This window comes from Kryptolebias marmoratus, linkage group LG17 (assembly GCF_001649575.2).
Source record: "Kryptolebias marmoratus isolate JLee-2015 linkage group LG17, ASM164957v2, whole genome shotgun sequence".
Taxonomy (NCBI): Eukaryota; Metazoa; Chordata; class Actinopteri; order Cyprinodontiformes; family Rivulidae; genus Kryptolebias; species Kryptolebias marmoratus.
Window position 1 is genome coordinate 24960478 of NC_051446.1, and position 19514 is coordinate 24979991.

The 19514-nt window shown below is 42.8% G+C and overlaps 2 protein-coding genes and 1 non-coding gene across 4 annotated transcripts; 1 reads left to right on the forward strand and 2 right to left on the reverse strand.

Moving 5' to 3' along the window:
- Window positions 1-7524: 7524 nt before the first annotated feature.
- Window positions 7525-11205, reverse strand: kctd2 (potassium channel tetramerization domain containing 2). Its single transcript, XM_017440646.3, has 6 exons — window positions 10861-11205; window positions 9883-9991; window positions 9715-9806; window positions 9542-9637; window positions 9306-9431; window positions 7525-8203 (listed from the first exon to the last, which is right to left on the reverse strand). Exons 1-6 carry the CDS (start codon window positions 11203-11205, stop codon window positions 8174-8176), a joined length of 798 nt encoding a protein of 265 aa, XP_017296135.1. The 3' UTR covers window positions 7525-8173.
- Window positions 11206-11948: 743 nt separating this feature from the next.
- Window positions 11949-12030, reverse strand: trnal-aag. The gene has a single exon. It is a non-coding gene; the product is annotated as a tRNA-Leu (tRNA).
- A 191-nt stretch (window positions 12031-12221) lies between these two features.
- Window positions 12222-18605, forward strand: tubgcp2 (tubulin, gamma complex associated protein 2). Of its 2 annotated transcripts, XM_017440643.2 has the most exons (18): window positions 12222-12330; window positions 12656-12817; window positions 12917-13045; window positions 13135-13311; window positions 13404-13563; window positions 13648-13855; window positions 14514-14713; window positions 14876-15065; window positions 15324-15469; window positions 15536-15716; window positions 15801-15981; window positions 16386-16558; window positions 16707-16835; window positions 16905-17025; window positions 17112-17255; window positions 17899-18015; window positions 18086-18249; window positions 18365-18605. In XM_017440643.2, the coding sequence occupies exons 2-18, from the start codon at window positions 12668-12670 to the stop codon at window positions 18438-18440; spliced, it is 2646 nt and encodes an 881-aa protein (XP_017296132.1). In that variant the 5' UTR covers window positions 12222-12330; window positions 12656-12667; the 3' UTR covers window positions 18441-18605. The 2 variants fall into 2 exon arrangements, with proteins under 2 accessions (XP_017296132.1, XP_017296131.1); XM_017440642.2 differs by having other exon boundaries at window positions 13404-13855.
- Window positions 18606-19514: the final 909 nt, after the last annotated feature.

The window sequence follows — 19514 nt, forward strand, 5'->3', positions numbered from 1 at the left end:
GGGGCTTAGAGGGTGCATGCAGGGCGGGGCTTAGAGATAAGGGGATGGGGGCGGGGCTTAGAGGGAGGGATACAGGAAGTTCATTCAAACAACCACAGAAGTTTACTGGAAAGATTAACTTTTATCACATATTAAAACCCACCGAGCCCACAGGGGACGTGTTGGAAAAAAATAATTAAAATTTTAATTATTTTTTTTATTTTAAATGTGAATTATTAAACATCAGATCTCTTTCATCTAAATCCAACTGATCATCTTATTGGTTTCTTCTGTCTGACAGAAACCTGGCTACAACAGGAGGATTCTGTTAGAATAAATGAGCCCTGGAGGACCAGCTGCTATTTTCCAGTCAGAATGATTTATTAACTCTAAACCAATTATTAGTTACAATTCTTTGAAGTCATTGACCCTCAGTCTTTCAATTACAAAATGGAAATCAGAAAAAACACATTTTCTTGTTGTTATACATCATCTTCCAGGCACTTATGCTCAACATGTCCACTAACCTCCTCATCCTCTTCATCAGACTCTTGATTAGGTTCTGACACATGTCACAGAGAGTGAAGGCTTAAAACATCCTCACAATCCTGTTCTGTCTGACCATTTTATAACCTTTATGTTTACATTCACAGCCACTGAGAGGAACTTTTATCATAGTAAATGTTTATCAGAGAATGCTGTGAACACATTTAAAGAATCTATTTATTATTATTATTCTGTCTTGCAGAGTAATGCTAAAAAGCAGCAACTTATCTTATGTTGTTGATAATATTACAGCTTCAACACAAACATCACTTGATAAAGTTGCCCCTCTGAAAAAGAAAGTGATCAGTTAGAGGAAGCTGGTTGAATTCAGAGTTATGTTCTTTAAAACAGGTGTGTGCTAACATGGAAGAATTTTATTTAACCCGGTATAATAGCCTGCTAGAACTGTATATTACTCATCTTTAATAGCTGAGGACAAGAACAAAAAGATATCTGTTTGATATTGTAGCTAGACTAGTTTTTTTTATGTGGGTGTCAGGTTTCTTCCTGTTAAAAGGAAACTGTCGCCATCATGATGCTCAGGATGGAGACGAGTCACAATCTGCTTGCTTCCTTAGAAAACTTTTACTGATTGATATTTTACAATGTCAGTGAAAGTTTTTGTACTCTTGTGCCCTGAGATGACCTCTGCTGTGAATTGAATTAAATCCAGAGCTTATTTTAGTGTGCAAGCAGTCAGGTTTGCAGAGCAGGTTTCTGCCTCTCTGAGACCCAGCAGACATTTGCATCAGGAATCATAAAAAAACAAATTAAACCTGCAGAGTGATCGACTCTCTGTTGACTCACTCACAAACTTTGCTGCTTGTCTGGTTTCCTGACAGAACAACACTCCAAACAACACGCACAAGTAACGAAAATGTGGATTTTGTGCAACAGAATATTTTCTACCATCAGCTAAATGGCTTCAGGAACCACCACAAAGTATTTCTAAAACCATATTAGTAAAAACAAACAGAGAGAACTTTTAAAAAGTACATTTTCAATGTCAAATTATTTTGAGATTAAAAGCAGAACCGAAGCAGCAGCTGCACAGATCTGCAGTAAATATAAGTTTTGTTTAAATCAACCTTGAACCTCTGAACACACAGTGTATCCAGGACAGAAGAATGTTTTACCTGAAAGAACATCAAGACCTTCAAGGTGAGAGGTTCCATGTCAGGATGTGTTGTACTCACCCAAGGATGCAGAGTGACTCGAGGACTCGATGAAAAAAAAAAAAAAAAAAAAATCAAAACCCAAACAGCTGATGAGCAGCAGACAAATCCAAACGGAACAAAACCACAAGGAGCATGACACAAACTGAGGATAGAGTGAGAGCCGGGACATTAAATCAACTGGGAGAGGAGAAAGCTGAGATTAACGATTACCTAGAACAGGTGTGAGCGGTAACCTGAGGACAGGAGGGACACGAGGACGAACTGAAAAGACAACTGAATGTAAAAAAGGAACAAAACAAACAAAACACAAAGATTGTGACATTTCATTGCAACGAAGAAGACTTCAGGAGCGTCCAGAGGAAGGCCAGGACCACCTCTTCTTCAGAACAGTTCTACAGAATCACAAGACTTTTGGACAACGTCCTTCGGGACAAGAAAGTGCTTCTGTCCCAGAATAACTGAAGCTCTGCAGGAAGTCCAGCCTCTCCTGGAGCTCCGACTGCTTGGGACACCTGGAAAACCGTCTGTGCAGAGGAAACGGGGAATGCCGCCATGAGCATCTTCATGACCAACGTATGAGGACACTTCTCATCAGAAGGAGGACGAGACTCACAGTTCTGCCCCAGAACAGCAACAGGAATGAAGAGCGGCATCGAAACCTCCTCTAAGATCAACTCCCTCCAACGATCAGGGCACACGCTGCTAAATGAGAACTAAAGAGCTGAACGCTGGTTTTGTTGCGCCGCTGCTCCTTTTACCTGCTGTCACTCTGGGGAATGTCTCTGGTGACCTCTGGTGGTTCAACGTTTTCATCTCCATCAGTGGCAACAAACCAACAAACAGTCGTCTGTTTTACTGAGAGCTACTTTAAAGTGGGTCCTTTTTCTTCCATTGCATTAAAAAACAGAACATAATCATTTAGAACAATTTGTTTATACATTATTAGTGATATTTTCCCAGCTTTGTGGCTGATATCCACGTCTCGGAGGCTTTTACTCGTTCAACTGAGGGAAAATAAAAAGATGGAACCACAAAAAAGGAGCAAATATTCTTCAGAAAGACAAAAAGTAAATTAAAGGGGCTCATTGGAAAGTATGAAATGAAACCTAAACAAGGTTATCCTGAACTACATCAAACGATGCAGATTGACATATTTACTCCAGCAGTTTCCCACATATATTGATATGAAGTTGTAAAGTTTGCGGGTCTGCACTCAATGTAAACAAAGCTTGACTGACGTGACTTACCTACAGAACGACGGCCATGTAGGTAAACAAATATGGCCGATAAGTTTAACACCAGTCACTTTCGGCAGGTAAACAAACACGATCCTGTTCTGTCTGTTTTTAATCTTTTAATTCTCGCTGACTGACCACACGACCGCGGAGAGTAAATATCAACAAACAGTCAGAGAGCCGCAGTTTTAAAACACGGACACATTTTTATGATTTAAAAACCAGACTGGGTTTTGTTAAAATTCTTACATGTAAAGAAACAACATTGGTAGACAAAATCTGAAAAAATATAAAATAAATTAAAGTGAAACAAACAAAATGTTTTTTTTGTTTTTTTTCAGCTTTCAAACATTTCTCCACAGTCTTCATCGACAATATTCACATTTGACATCAATACTGTTGATAAATGAACACAAAGTTAAGTTATTAAGTGACATTTTCAGTACATCCTAATGAGTATACAGGTGCGCATGTCCACAAACGCATGCAGGTGTTTACAGATTACCTGGTGAGATGAGCCACAAAGTACTTTCATTTTTCATTTTTCTTATTTTGCACGTTGACCTGCGGGTCGCATAAATGCTCTAGAAACCAAGACTGAGCGTGGAAGGGTTAATTTAGGTGTTTAAAACTAGCTATAGTTGAATGAGTGAGAGAAAGATACGAAAACTACGTGTAAGCAGAAACATGAGAGTAGGGAATATGTCTTATTATCCACCTGCTGAAATATACAACCTTCGCCTCTGCTCCCGTCCACCATGCACCAGAGAAACACAAGGATCGCACATCAGATCTTCATCTCTAGAACAACGCATGCTCGGATATTTCCAGGTGCCCAAACAACAAATAAATATATCAATTTTGCAGAATTGTTAACACTGTACATTATCTGTAGCATAATTACTTCAAGTAGACGGTGAAGACGAATGGTCAACTTACATTAGCTTAAAAATAAAAGTTTGTTTTGTTTTTTTTAGCCAAATAGTTTGACAATCACTGCAAAGTTTTGCGAGGTCAGTGGTTCCCAACTTTTTTGGCTTTAAATAAAGCAGTGATCCAAATCGGATGTTGAAATAAACTCGAGCTAAAAGTTGGTCTCTAAACACCTTAAAAATAAACACTTTAAACATTTACAAGAAAATGTTTTAGTCTTTCTAAATGTTAGAGGCTCTGGTTAGCATCAACACTGCTTTGAGCAGAAGGCTAACATTAGCTTACTGATGTTAGCATTACCACAGCTTTAAGGGGAATGCTAACATTAGCACAGCTTTGAGCAGAAGGCTAACATTAGCTTACTGATGTTAGCATTAACACAGCTTTAAGGGGAATGCTAACATTAGCACAGCTTTAAGCAAAAGGCTAACATTATCTTACTGATGTGCTTGAAGCTAACTGCTAACATTATCCTGCTAATGCTAACTTTCATTTAATAGCATCAACAGTGAGTCCTGGGACATCACACCTGCTGTTGGCAGTCAGAATATTGTAAATAATTTAGTTTATAAACATTTTCATTGTTGTTAATTACTGTTAATATTGAAATAAGTCACAAAATGCTGTTTTATAGCCTGACTTTTAACATAAATGTGGAAAATGTAAGCTTGTTTGTTTGAGCTTTTCTCTGCTAAACAAAGAGGTGAGTGTTTATTGCTTTTTTGGCCAAAGTTGTTTGCGTACCACTATTAAAAATGAATATTATTTACACATTTTCTCCTCAAATATCTTAATATATGTTGCCACGGTTATTTAACCAGGGCAGCAAAAATAAAAGCCAAAGAAAAAGAGACTGATTAAAATATTTCCAGGTATAAATATTCTGCCATGGTGAATAAATTAAATGATAGAGCTGAAAAATTACATTTTAAATCCTCAGTAATGAGTCTAAAGACATAAACATCGACACAAATGTGCTTCGTGAAACATGCTAGCAGGTGTTTTTTTATTATTTATCATATTTATAATGTTAGATTAATGTACAGGCTAACATCTTTTTTGCATAAATCAAAATTATTCATGTTTTTAGCCCTGTGATGGTTAAGATATATTATTTCACAACACTTTTATCCAGATGCTTTTAGCATGACTGGTACAATAAAAAACAAAAACACAGACTTAAGGAAGGACCAAAAACAGCAACTTTCCCTTCTTTTCTTTTTTAAGTTGGGAACCACTTAACTGTGCAGCAAAGATAGGATAAATCTGGGTTTATAAAATGCACAATAAGAACTTTAAACACTGATTACAACCATCTAAAATTGAATTCATAAATGTGGCTTCAGCATGCAACTCAGTAAATGATGACTGGAAGTTTACCGTCAAATTAATTCGTGTGAAGAAGAGCACTGCTGGAGTTTTACTAAGATACAAGCAGGAGAGGAAATCTGTCTACAAACATAAAACCAGCTGACTGCGGACACCATTAGGACGTTTTTACCTCCAGGAGGGAATTAAAGCATCAACGACTACGACTTCGTTCTTTTTTTGCTTGTAGATATAAAAAAAGGAACTTAAAACAATGCAAGAGATCACATTTTAGGGGCACTAAATATACATTATATTTTAGATAGAAGCCTCCTGTTTTTATTTTATTTTTTAAAGGCAGTAATTCCTAAACTTCTCAGGTTCTGATCCACAAAAACAACATTTACGTCCCGACTACAGCTGGTTGAAGCGTACGAGCTAAAAAACAAAAATACGATGATGGCACAAACGACTGTTTAAGTATCTAATATCAGTTTACGACTGAAGTTTGATATTTTTACTCTTTAACTTTTATTTGATGTCTGGAAATCATCTGGGGACCAACAGCGAGCTACAAGACGTCCTGTTTGATAAGAGCGAAGGAAACGGCGCCCAAAGAGCTCTGCAAGGCCGCCGATAACAAGCAGACACACACACACTCAAAAAGGAGGAAAAACAAAGAAAGAGCCACATCACAGACGGTGAAAAGGTGAAGAAGCTGCTGCAGTTTTCTGTCGGCTGAGACGGACGTTAACGGAAAGTTTTCATTCATCAAACAGAAACCAAACAGAGCGACTGAACTAAATATAACAAAAATGTTTATTTAACAGCTAAAAGAGCAACAGTGGGTGGATCTCACAGATTTATTTTAAACAGGTTGATTTATCTGTCAATCGGCTGATACGTTGGATTATAAATAATCTGATATTTTTGACTCACTGAGCAGTTTAATATATTTATTTTCATTAAAAACAAAAATCAGAATCAATAAAAAGGTTTTAGATGGGAGGTAAGTTTGGAGTTAAAATCGATTCATTTTAAATACAAACATTAAATATTTCTGAATTAAATTCATTAAGGATTTAAAAACTTTCAACACAAAACTAATTGGTACCATTTCACAATAAGAGCCCCTTTATAAAGGATTTATTAATTAATAAAAACGATTATTAAACACAGTTCACACTATTTAGAAAGACCGATTTAACTTTTTCAATATTTAGATTTTAAATTTTAAATGTTTGAAGTCAGCTGTGAGTTCAAACTACGGAGACACAAACATTTATTTATTTAAGTTAAATAAACAACAAACTACATCCACCTGAAGGACAGTTCAGTACCTGAGCTGTCAGTTATAAAGACTTTAATCAATCATTTATAGAGAGGCTCTTATTCTGAAAGGGCCACTCGTATTGAATTGAAAACAATATTTAAATGAACGCAGGAGGAAAGACTTTCAGCTAATCCAACAAACTTTGTAGGTGTAAAGAAACCACATATCAGCCGTTTGCAGGTTTGCTAAAGTTAAATAGCTGTGGTGGCCATCTTGAATGAGGTTAAGTTGCAGTTTTAGATTTAAATCCAGCGATTACTCTGACAGTTTGCCCTGTGGTTCAGGAGATATTTTGCAAACAGACACAACATGAATACCAGGAGATAAAAAAACAAGCAGAGATTTCTGTTTGAGAAATGACTTAAACGTGTTCGAAATCAGACTAACGAACAAAATACTGCAGGATATGTTGGATTCAAACGGTTTTATCTGATAAATGTGATAAATCTTCTTCTTTCCTTCTGTGGGAAGTCAGACATGTTTGTTCTGAAACGTGGAAACGATCCGAAACAAACGCTTCGATCTTCAAGTGAAGCTGTGGTGAGTTCACTGACGGCTCGGAAAGTCCGGCGTTGACGCTGTAAGCTGGACTGCTACATGCTGCAGACTGTAAAACGTTTCTCTGAAGACTGAAGACGAGCGGCACGCTTCAACCCCCNACTGATGGTAATGCACCTAAGATGTGAACGTTTTGTCAGTTAGATGACCAGTACACAGCCAGGATCCATTAGTGCACAAAACTGTATTGTTTATATAGTTGTTTACTGATTACACATGGATTGTTATTCACTTAAAGTTCCTTTTATACTCTGGCAGCATTATTATAGGACAATCAAGTACAATACGTGATCTTGTGCTAACCTAAAACATGCCTGATTTGGTTTTATTTATTGTAATCATTGCTGAGAGCTAACCAAGTCCCTCAACTGGAGCTCCATAGCTTCTCTAGGCCTGTCTCATCAATGTGACACTCTGGAAGAGAAAGACCAATGCACACACACGCACACACACACACACACACACACGGCTCTTTATCCCCAATTACAATTTAAGATATGCAGTAGATAAACGTAGGATAAACCAGAGAATCCGTGCAGCTGGGAGCGGAGATATTTAAGCTCAAACGGATCTCTTCTGAAACACTGAAGAATATGTAAATATATGAGAACTATGATACAGAAATCAGTAACTACACCATTTGCATTCAAATTTCCGTATAATTTCAGCCTAAATATGTTGAAGTAGAGATTCCTTACATGCCTGGAGAAATTGTGCCCGAGTGGAGTTAGAGTCTGTCGTCTCGGCTCAGACGGAGACGCTGGAGCCGTCTTCCTCCTCGATGAGCCGAAGAGTCTGCGGGAGCTCCGCGAGGATTCTGAGGAGCGTTCTGCCAAAACGGGTCGAAGACAACAAGAATCCTGTCCGCCGCCGAAGATCAAAACGGAGATGACTTAACGTAGCCAGCGTCAGGACCTGTGCCGCCACGACACACACCGGTAAAAAACAAAAAAAGCTGCGAGGAGGAGAACCTCTTCCAGGTGGAGGAGAAGAGAGGAGGAGCGAGGGTCGGGAGGAGGCGTGGGAAAGGCTCGAGGAGACGGCAGCTCGATGATGGAGGTCGTGTGACGGCGGCGTGTGCTTCTCGTTGTTGATGCGCCTCCTCACATCCGCGAGCCTCGCTCCTGCAGGATCTGTGAGGAGAAAACAGAGTGAATGAAGCCCGCCACGCCGGAGACGTCTGCTCGGTTCTGATTGGAGCGATTTCTGATCCGTAAAAACCACCCAGAGCAAACAAACCCAAACAGCCTGCTGAGCTGCAGGGACAACGTTTCTTTAAAACACTGAGAACAGGTCGTTCCAGGACCCAATCCTGGCTGTTTTCAGTCACTGATGGAAGCTTTCAGTCTGTTTCTGGAGCCGAACAGGAAGCTGCATCCTTCAGGCAGCCGAGCAGCTGCTGCCGTTTCTGCAACAATCTTATTCTGACTACGCCTAAATATCAAGCAGACACAAGAAACTGATGAGTAACTTCCCAGAAGTCTGTCGGAGTGAAGCCTGATCATCTGGACCTGTCGTGCTTCACGGCGCCGCTCAGATTACTGTCGAGTCAAAGCGTTTTATTAAACGGTGACCACCGCAAGTCCTGACTTCTGGAGGTTTCTGATTAAGGACTGAAAAAGAGCCAAAGGCTGAACCTGATTTTAAACAAAGTTGTTTATAAAATGTGACACAGAGTCCTGCTGCTTGGTGCTTTTGGTCCCAGTAGAGTTCCTGCAGTAGTTAAAGTTAGGTTTTTACGTTTTTAATTTGTCTGAATTATTTATCTGTCTGTAAATAATATCTGAGGTTATTGTAACTTTAGTAACGACTTTAAAATGTTGGATTTGTGGATAAATTTCTAGTAATAAACACAATGCTAACCACGTTAGCTCTTCTATGGCATTTTCAATGTTAAGTTAGCATCAGTGCTAACTGTTGGTGAGCAGCCTGGGATTTACTGGGTTTGTTGGCGTGTTACTGTGCTCCCTTTATTTAACATAAATCTGAACATATTTATGTCAAATAAGTCAGTCGCATAAGTTTCAGGATAACTGAAATCCAAAAAGCCTTTAATAATTTTATAATGGGATGCCACGAGGGTCCTAAAGGTCGGGTCGGGCAGCTTTGATTGACAGCTGCTGCTGGAGGATGAACGTCTGTTTCTAACAGAGGATCGGTTTGTTGAGGCGGCGGGAGGGGTGCTGCGAGCGAGGCGGGTCTGTAGCGCCCAGCCCCTGGTTCCCGGCGGCTCACCTTGGCCTTCTCTGTGGGCTCGATGACGATGCCGTTGGTGGAGTTGTTGAGCTCTCGGGAAACCACGCACAGGAACTCCGCCTGGTCCTCGTTGCCGTAGTTATACGACGAGCCGATGCTGATGAGCTGAGGAGGAGAACGAGACGGGGATTAACTGAGGTGAACCTTTCGCTCAGGTTTGTTCAGACTCCGCCCCGTCTGCGTTAAAACGGGACAGGAAGTGGCTCTTTGTGCACCTGCTCGAACTTCCATCCGTCCGACATGGTGGAGACCATCTGTGTTAGCTCCTCCTCCTGGCACTGCAGGACTCGGTACACGTGCTTCACCGGACCCTGAGGGACACGCAGCACAAGTCAACACCAAACAGGCGTTCTGTCTGAGCGCGCCCGGCTCCGCCCCCCCGCCGTACCTGAGACGTCCGGTTCTCGTTGTCCCGTATCCTCTCCTTCACCAGCCTCACCAGGGAGGCGATGTTGTAGAACTCGGCTTCCTCCAGAACCCCTGAAACACAAACCCGTCAGAGCTGACGCCGGCGCTCGCTGACCGCTGCGGCGCCGTGTCGGGGGGCGGGGCTTACCTTCCTCAGCCAGGTTCTTATCCATGATCAGCTTCCCGTGTCGGAGGTAATTCAGGATGGGGCCGAAGTAGGTGGGGTCCCTGTCGATGAGGTAGGCCCCGGTCTCGTCCTGAGGTCACATGACAGAAAGAAAGATGGCTGCCACCTGAACTGAACACCTGCGTCTCCTGACCAACAGTTTACAGGAAAGTCCGGCTGCTTTAAACATAAAGTCTCCATAAAAATTAATCTGCAGAGTTACGTTTCCACCTCAGTTAACAGTTTTAACAGAAATGCTGCTTCTAAAAAAGATACTTTTATATTAAAATTAAACTTTTAAAGTGTGAGACGTTGACCCAAACGTGTTTAAATAAACTCTTAGGTATCGATCCGGAACGAAGTCGGCTCCGATTCAAACAGCCGAATAAATCAGGGCTTATTTCAAACCTAAAATCTAAAATCTGTTTGACACTGAAAGATAAAAATAACTTCAGTTTTTAATCTGAATGAGTTTATGTTTGGTGACGGAGGCAGGAGAAGTTTTTCTAGCTGTTATCAGATATTTAAATTTATTCCCAAATATTTGTTTCCACAGAAACACAATGAGATTTAATTTTATTTCTTAAAAATCTGCTTCATCAAATTTCCTGTTTTTGTCTTCTTATGTTGCGTTTAACTTTTAGCTGCTTTTAGCTACCATTTGCTGGCTTTTAGTTAGCTTTTAGCTTCTTTTAGCTTTACCAGGTCAGCTTCAGCTACTTTCACACTCTTTCTCAACTTATTTACTTTTTATTTATGGAAACACTGAGACGCAAAATGTAGGAAATCCTGATTCAAAAATAAAAATTAAATAAAAAAATAAACTGATTTCTGCTTTTATTAACAAAACCTTGTGGAGTTTTACCTTCAGGGCTTTAAAAACACCCGAACCCGACCCTGACCCGGACCCTGGACCCGTACAGGTGAGCTCACGGGTCAGGTTCGGGTTCTCGGACTCACCTTGTCCGAGTCCAGGTCCGGGTCTTCTTGACACAGTCGGAACAGGAAGGATTTGGGGTCCCTACATAGCGTCTGTTTGGTCGTGATGAAGTAGGTCCCGCCGACGTTGAGCCGAACCCAGCGCGAGCCCGGCTTGTCCGCCGGTTCGGACGGGGAGCCCGTGTTGCTCTTCAGCGGGAAGCCGAACACCGACCTCCCGCCGCCGGGGCTGAGCTGACCGCCGCCCCGCGGGGGGACCACCAGGGTGGGCGACGCCAGGCGCATCGAGCCCCGGACGTGTTCGCGGTGCTCGGGCTGCTCCAGGGTGCCGGTTCCGCTCGGTTCTACAACATGCAGTTCGGCCATTTTTTTTCTCCCCCCTCCTCCTCCTGCTCCTGCTCCTGAACAACACAAACGGGCAGCACGATCGGTTAGCGGCTCACTGCGGGGAAACAAATTCTCTCTCGGCCGACTTGTAGGCGGAGCGGCGGGGTTTTCTCCGCTGGCATCGGGCCGTGAGCCGCCTCCAGCTCCGGGACCGGAGATTAGGACCCGAACACGGCCGCGGCAGCTCCGCGTTTAGTCGTTCCTTCACCAGATAAATCGGTCATTCTCGTCGATTCAAACGTTAGTCAGAGGAGGGTAACACTTCCGGGTTGTGACGTGATTACTGTTTACTTCCGCTGTCACCGCGTTTCAAAATAAAATACTAATCGACCAAAAAAGGGAGTTATCGCTTAAATTAAAAAAAAAGTCCAAAATAAAAACATGTTTTTTTAAATTGTATTTTTTCTACATATTAGTGTATTGCAAATATTTAAATCAACAATTTAAACTGTCACACATTAGTTTAGTTTAAAACCCACTTTTCTTTTTTTTTAAAGAAAACAAAAAGTACTGTATCTGATTCTTCCCCGACTGAAAAACAACTTTAAATATAGTGATTTAATTTTAATTACCTTACGTAAAATTACGTAAACGTAATTAAATAAATATTGTGCACTGATAGCTATTGCAAAGTTACAAATATCAGGCCCCTTCACGTCTGAGTTCATGTGTTAGGAAACAAGGCAACAAGTGTGAGCTCCTGTCTTAGTAAAATGAACTCCTAGCAGCGGTGGGATTCGAACCCACGACCCCGAAGAGACTGGAGCCTTAATCCAGCGTCTTGGACCACTCGGCCACGCTACCTGTCTATTTGCTACTGCGTCTGATTGATCTGTGGCATCACTTAGTTATATTTTATTTTGTATTAATTATTTATGAACTGTGTCCGATGCTACAGTTCTCTGTTCTTAATAAATAAAGCTGCAGAAGTTAATTTATTTTTATAAAAATAAATAAAAGCAAACTTGTAGTTGCTGCATCGCACCAGCAGGGGGCGCGGTGGCACCGTCGAGTCGCAGCTAGTTATCAGACGAAGAAGAATTTGACTGGCGGTGGGCGCGTTGTGTAGCTGCTCTGTTGCATTGTACTTAATACGACCAACAGGTGAAATGCAGACCTCAGACTCTTATTACGCTTGCAACGTGTTTTAGAAAGATTGTTTTAGGTCGTCACATCTCGATTCATGTTTTATTTCTAGTTTCGGTAAGCTAGCTGCTATGTAGCATCTTCCTCCTGTAGGCTAGTTAGCCAGCTAGCATCGGCTGTTAGCTCCGCATCACAACAAAAACAACCTCACATCCTCTAAAATCGTTCGGTATTCTTAAATATTTTAGTTTAAACTTTATTCTGTGATTATCAGTGTAAGCCAGCAGCTTACTGCAGGGAGTTGAGCTGCTCTCCTCTGTGTCTGTTTATAAACTGGGATCAGGTCAGCTGAGCCATGAGTGAATTCAGGATCCACCACGACGTGAACGAGCTGCTCAGCCTCCTGCAGGTGCGAGGAGGTGATGGAGCGGAGGGATACATCGACTTACTGCAGAAACACAGGACTCCTTACGTCACCACCACGGTCTCTGCCCACAGCGCCAAGGTGGGTCACACAGACACTCCAGGCATGATGGGAAATAACTGCAACACATAATCCTCCTACAATGATGAGAACATTGTAACTTGTTTGCATCATTTTCAGGTCAAATTAGCAGAGTTCTCTAAAACACCTGAAGACTTCTTGAGGAAATATGACGAGCTGAAGTCCAAAAACCTCCGCAGCCTGGACCCTTTGGTGTATCTGCTCTCCAAACTCTGTGAGGATAAAGAGGTACGTCGTTTAGAGGCGCTTCAGATGGATAAGAGTTCACTCGCTGTTTCCGTTCAGTTTCCTTTTTTTACAACTTGTGAAATTTGTAGACTCTACAGTTTCTGCAGCAGAACGCCAAAGAGAGGTCCGAGTCCTCTGCAAACGCAAACTCGGCCACGACCACGAGTTACTCTCTGCCTCAAACCAGCACAAAGATGTCCATGCAGGAGCTGGACGAGCTGCGGAAGAAGCTGGGCAACGTGACGGCCAGCTCCAACGCTCCTCTGGTGAACCTTCTCTTCCTGAAGAGTAATGGCAGCGTTGATCTGCAGAGGGTCTGAAGTAAAGTCTCTTCTTTCTGCTGCGTTTTTGTGACCAGCCCGCTGAAGTCACACGGAAGATGCTACGAGACAAACACAATAAGAAGAATCCCACGCAGCCCAACCCCGTCTTCCCTAACTGGGTCTACGACCGTCCAGCTCTCATCGGAGACTTCATGACCAGCCCCGCCCCCGCCGCAGATCCAGCTGCAGCCATCGGTGTGCAGACAGGAAGTTCCCTCCTGAACCTCTGCTGCGTGTCGCCTCACATCAGTAAATCTTGTCTCCGTGTTTTGTGTTCAGGAACGCTGCCTCTGTCGGCTCAGGAGCAGTTTGTGGTGGAGGACCTGCTCTTTGTTCTGATCGGAGTCGATGGGCGAGACATCACGGCTCAGCCCGTCCTGGGGAGGCAGAACCGCTCCTTTATCGTTGATACGACGCTGGACATGTCTGTCAAAGAGCTGGTGAACAGAATATTACCCGTAGCGTCGTATTACTCCACAATAACACGGTAAGGAACGCAGTTCAGCCCAGTTTTTACCCTCCATACGTATTTTCATCCTCTGCTGGTAGTGATGATGCTTACAAAAGTTTTTATTCTAAGGATTTTTCTTTTAATCCTTCCACCTATTTATTGACAGATTTCTTGCTGCTAATCTGAGCTGAAAGAATATTTAATTATATTAATATTAACTCGAGAAATTTTCATTTTCTGTGAAAACGGCGTGAACTCTGAGGGCTGTGTAACTTTACTGAAGAGGCTGAAACAAAGTTGTTGCAGCTAAAAGAAGCAGAATGCTGTCTAAAAGTAGCTGAATGGAGCAGAAGGGCGGATAAAAGCTAAAAGTAGCAGAAAAAGACAAAAACAGAGCAAGTTAGCTGAAGCAGATTTCAAAGAAAACAATGTTTTTAAAGAGCTTGCATCAGTTTCTGTGGGAAAAATGTTTTGAAAAGTATAAAAGCTCCAAAAGCAAAAAGTCACAGCAATCATCTCCTGAATGAGCCGAACGTCTAAAATAACAGAAAATAAACAGAAGTTTATAAAAAAGGACAGAAATAAAAACAGGAGGATAATAAAGTGAAGTGTGTCTCAGCATTCACGCAGCAGATGAAGTATTTTGGTTGATAATTCCAGATTTGATGAGTTCTGCTGGTTGTTTTTCTTCCAGGTTCATCGAGGAGAAGTCGTCCTTCGAGTACGGCCAGGTGAACCACGCCCTCACGGCGGCGATGAGGACTCTGATGAAGGAGTACCTGATCCTGGTCACCCAGCTGGAGCACCTCCAGCGGCAGGGCCTTCTGTCGCTGCAGAAGCTCTGGTTTTACATCCAACCCACCATGAGGACCATGGAGATTCTGGCGTCCATCGGTCAGACTCTGAGAGTTGTCGCCTGATTTCTTTTAAAAGCTCATCTTTCTGAATAAATGAAGTGAAATTAGCCTGAAAGAAGCTCAAGTTTAATTAATAGTATCCAGCAACAAAGCAGACACTTTTATTGAGTAAATAAGATGATTTCTGTCGTTTTCACAGCCTCCTCGTTGGACAAAGGGGACTGTATGGGTGGATCGACGCTCAGCCTTCTTCACGACCGAACCTTTAACTACACGGGCGACAGCCAGGCCCAGGAGCTCTGTCTTTACCTCACCAAGGCAGCCAGCGTCCCCTACTTTGAAATTCTGGAGAAGTGGATCTACAGAGGCATCATCAAGGATCCCTACAGGTGTTTATCCTCCACGATAACACGGCTCAGTGAAACATGCCCCACTTTAGGTTGGTTCTGTTCCTGACAGGAATGGGTCATTTAACTGTTTTCAGTTATCAAATCTGAGTCCGAACTGCACACGATAAGTGTGTGTGTGTGTGTGTGTGTGAGACACATTGACCTGATCCATCAATCGTTTTAAATCCTGACTGATGTTTTAGTTTTAAATTATTGTCCCAAAGTTCACGTTTGTGTCCGACTTCTGCGTTTGCTCAGTGAGTTTATGGTGGAGGAGCACGAGCTGCAGAAGGAGAAGATCCAGGAAGACTACAACGACAAGTACTGGGACCAGAGGTACACCATCGTCCAGCACCGCATTCCCTCCTTCCTGCAGAAGATGGCCGACAAAATATTAAGCACAGGTACGAGCTGACGGAAGCGGCACAAAGCGAGCGTTCGGCGCCGTGCTGAAACCTGTTCCTGCACAGGGAAGTACCTGAACGTGGTGCGGGAGTGCGGCCGGGACGTGACGTGTCCCGACGCCAAGGAGGTTCTGTACACCCTGAAGGAGCGGGCCTACGTGGAGCAAATCGAGAAGGCCTACAACTACGCCAGCAAGGTCCTCCTGGACTTCCTCATGGAGGAGAAGGAGCTGGTCTCACGTCTCAGGTGAACAGATCAGAGCAACAACTAAAGTAAACCTAAATAAACCCCCAGATCTTTGGAAGTAAAGGTTAACTACGTTTCCATCAGATCAATAAAACACTACTTCCTGATGGACAAAGGAGATTTCTTCGTCCACTTCATGGACCTGACAGAGGAGGAGCTGAAGAAGCCGGTGGACGACATCGTCCCTCCGAGGCTCGAAGCTCTGCTGGAGCTCGCTCTGAGGATGAGCACGGCCAACACGGACCCCTTCAAAGACGACCTGAAGGTGGGCGGATTCACCAGAACCCAGCTGGTGCTGTTAGAAATGAATTTGGTCCGTGATGAAAGAGGCGAACACAAACTCCAGTTAAATAACAGTAAACAGAGTCTGCAGCTTTCAAATGTAAAAACAATCATTTTCATTCACTATATTGTTTTTGTATAAAGAAATAAAAGTCCAGCTGCATAACCGGTTATTAAAATATCCTGATTTCTGCTCCAAAATCCTGAAACATGGTGTCAAGGAAACAAGTTGTGCAGAAATTAAACACAAAAATGGGCCTTGTGTTACAGGAAGAGCTCTGGCCTCGTTAAATTTGTAGATTAAGATTAAATAATCTCGTGTTATCGTGGGAAAAACGTTGAGCAGCAGCTGCCTCGTGGTTTTCCAACCGTCTCATCTCTCCTCAGATCGACTTGATGCCTCATGACGTCATCACTCAGCTGCTGCGAGTCCTCGCCATCGAGACCAAGCAGGAGAAGGCCATCATCAACGCCGAGCCGACGGACGTGGCGCTCAGCGGCCTGGAGGCCTTCTCCTTCGACTACATCGTCAAGTGGCCGCTGTCGCTCATCATCAACAGGTGAAAAACGTCCTTCTCTGAAACCTTCAGAGCGTCTTCTCCTTTCAGCTCATGGTTCTAGCTGTAAATAGCATCAGCTTCATTCAAACATCCTAAATGTTCTGGGAATAAGTGCTTTAGAGGTTTCAACGTTTGTTTTTCCACCCAGGAAAGCGCTGACCAGGTACCAGATGCTCTTCAGACACATGTTCTTCTGCAAACACGTGGAGCGGCTGCTGTGCAACGTGTGGATCAGCAACAAAGACTCCAAGCAGTACTCGTTGTCCTCGGCCAAATGGTGAGCCCGCGGCTCTGTCCGTCCGTTAACTTTCAGGAAGGAAACGTGCTGACGTGGCGCTGTGTTCAGGTTCGCAGCGGCGTTCGCCCTGCGCCAGCGGATGCTGAACTTTGTGCAGAACATCCAGTACTACATGATGTTCGAGGTGATGGAGCCCACCTGGCACGTCATGGAGAACAACCTGAAAACGGTGAGGGCTTCAGAGAAAGATGGCGGGTTTTTAAATAAATAAATGAAATAAAATGCTGACGGTTTTTCGTGGCTCTCGTTGGCCAGGCTTCAAACATTGACGACGTTCTCTGCCATCACACCAGCTTCCTGGATAACTGCCTGAAGGACTGCATGCTGACCAACCCTGAGCTCCTCAGGATCTTCTCCAAGCTCATGTCCGTCTGCCTCATGTTCACGAGCTGCATGCAGGTTCGTTGACAGCCAAACGGTTCTGCTGAAGTTCTCGGTTCTCTGTGGTAATCCTGATAAATTCAGCCAGTTAGACATCCAAGAACCGTCCTCAATTTAAAAACGGAAAACTTCCAAGTTTTTAAACTGTGTTGAGTTTTCATCCCAGAAAACTTCCAGCTTGGAGGAATAAAACAAAGATGGGCTGAAGCTTTAAATTGCCAACAAAGACCGTCAGGAGGGAGAGATGGGAGAGTGATTTGCATGTGAGTTCAGCAGTTTCTGATCCTGGAGCTCTTCAGAAATAAAGAAGTCTGGTTTTCTTCAGCTTCCAGGGATGAATCACGTGTTTCTGCTCCTGGGCTTTCAGTGGAGGGTCCAACAACAAATTTAGTATTTTTATCATTTAGACGCTTCGAGTCTCGTGTTCAAAGCAGTTTAAGTCCACTTGGTGGAGTTGATGCTGGTGGAAATAAGATGAAACACTTTATAATTTAAATTGAACCAATTCTGGTTTCTTCTGTAGCTCCTACAGGAAAAAAACAAGTTTAAAACAAATTTTAAAGTTTGTTTTCCTTCATATTGTAACTCTCTGATGTCCGCCCGCCCAGCCACAGTCTGAGGAGGAAAAAAGTCGTTTTCTTTTTCTCCTGGTTGTTTTTAGCGGTTCACTCAGAGCGTGAGGTTGGAGCGTCTCTCTCAGGAGCAGGACATGATGGACGCGCCTCCGGCTCAGAGCGAGCAGCCCGACGAACCAGAGAAGAAGAAGCCGACTGCGAAGGTAACAAGAAAACGTTTCTTGCTGAACGCCGTGAACTGAAGTGGTTGTAAAAACGCCTCCTCTGCATCAGCTTTTAGCCGAGCACGCCGACGGCGTTCAGTCCGACGCCGGCTTCGAAGCGACCATCGGTAAGTTCGACAGTAACTTCAGCCTGCTGCTGCTGGACCTGCTGGACAAACTGAGCATCTACAGCACCAACGACTGCGAGCACAGCATGATCAGCATCATCTACAGGTAGGAGAGACCAGCGCCGACGTTTAGCTGCTTCATGGTTTTAATGAGTTCACGGCGCCACGTCCAGCAGTGCAGCGTCACACAGAATGACGTGTTCGTGCGATCGACTCCACAGGCTGGACTTTAACGGCTTCTACACGGAGCGGCTGGAGAGGATGGCTGTGGAACGCAACCAGAAAGCTGCGGCGTAACGACAGAAGTCAGAAACGTCTGCGTGTTCATCGTGTTTTATATTCTATAAATCGTCGTCCTGATGTGTGAGGAAAACTTCTCATGGGTAACTTATTATGCATGTACAGTCAAAATGTGAGTTTTTTATGCCCATTGCGGATCATTAAAAGTATTTCCTGAACTGATTTGGACTTTTGATGTTTTTGTGCAACGAGAGACCCCCAAACTGAACGTCTTATAAATAATTATTAAGTCTTATATTTAAGCTGGTTTGGGAATTAAAACCTGAGGAGTTGAATCAAAAACATTTTAACTTCTATGAAACACTGTAAAGAATCTAACAGGAGTCTGTCTTCAGAATAAAAGCATGAGACACGCTTTAGACTGCAATAGAAACTTATTTATGACAAATTAAATGTTTTTAAGTAAAACCCGGGGAAGCACGAAGCTCATGGCTGACAGTAGATATCTGGACATATTGGGCTGTCGTCACATCTTGTTTTTCAGAAATCCTTCCTGAAGAAATCTCAACAGACGGCTACAAGCAAACACTTACATTTACCATGATTTTAAAAGGGGTTGGGCTTTTATTTTGATATGTTTTGACGCCGGAAGTCTACCAACAGTTTATTTTACAGACTTTTTATGCATCTTTACCTTATAAAGTAAATAAAATACCAGTTACCAGTAAGTGTTTTAATATGTTAATGTAATTAGTTAATTTTATTTTGAAATGGGAGATACCGGAAGTTGCACTCACGGTTTGTTATTTAACGGACTACTTTTTCTTATCCATGTTTACTGTAGAAACTTAAGTGTTTTAATACTTTACATGAACCAAGATGACATGGAAAAATTATGCATTTGTGTGGAAATTGAACTAGATTGGTTTTATTTTGAAATGGGTTATACCGGAAGTGATACTAACGGTTCATTTTACGGACTTTTTATGCATATTTACCATTATAAAGATTAGTTAAAAGTGTTTAAGTACTTCACATGAACCAAGAAAACATGGAATATTGATGCATTTGTGGGGAGATGGACCGAACTTGGTTTTATTTTGAAATGCGTCGCGCCGGAAGTAGTCGTTT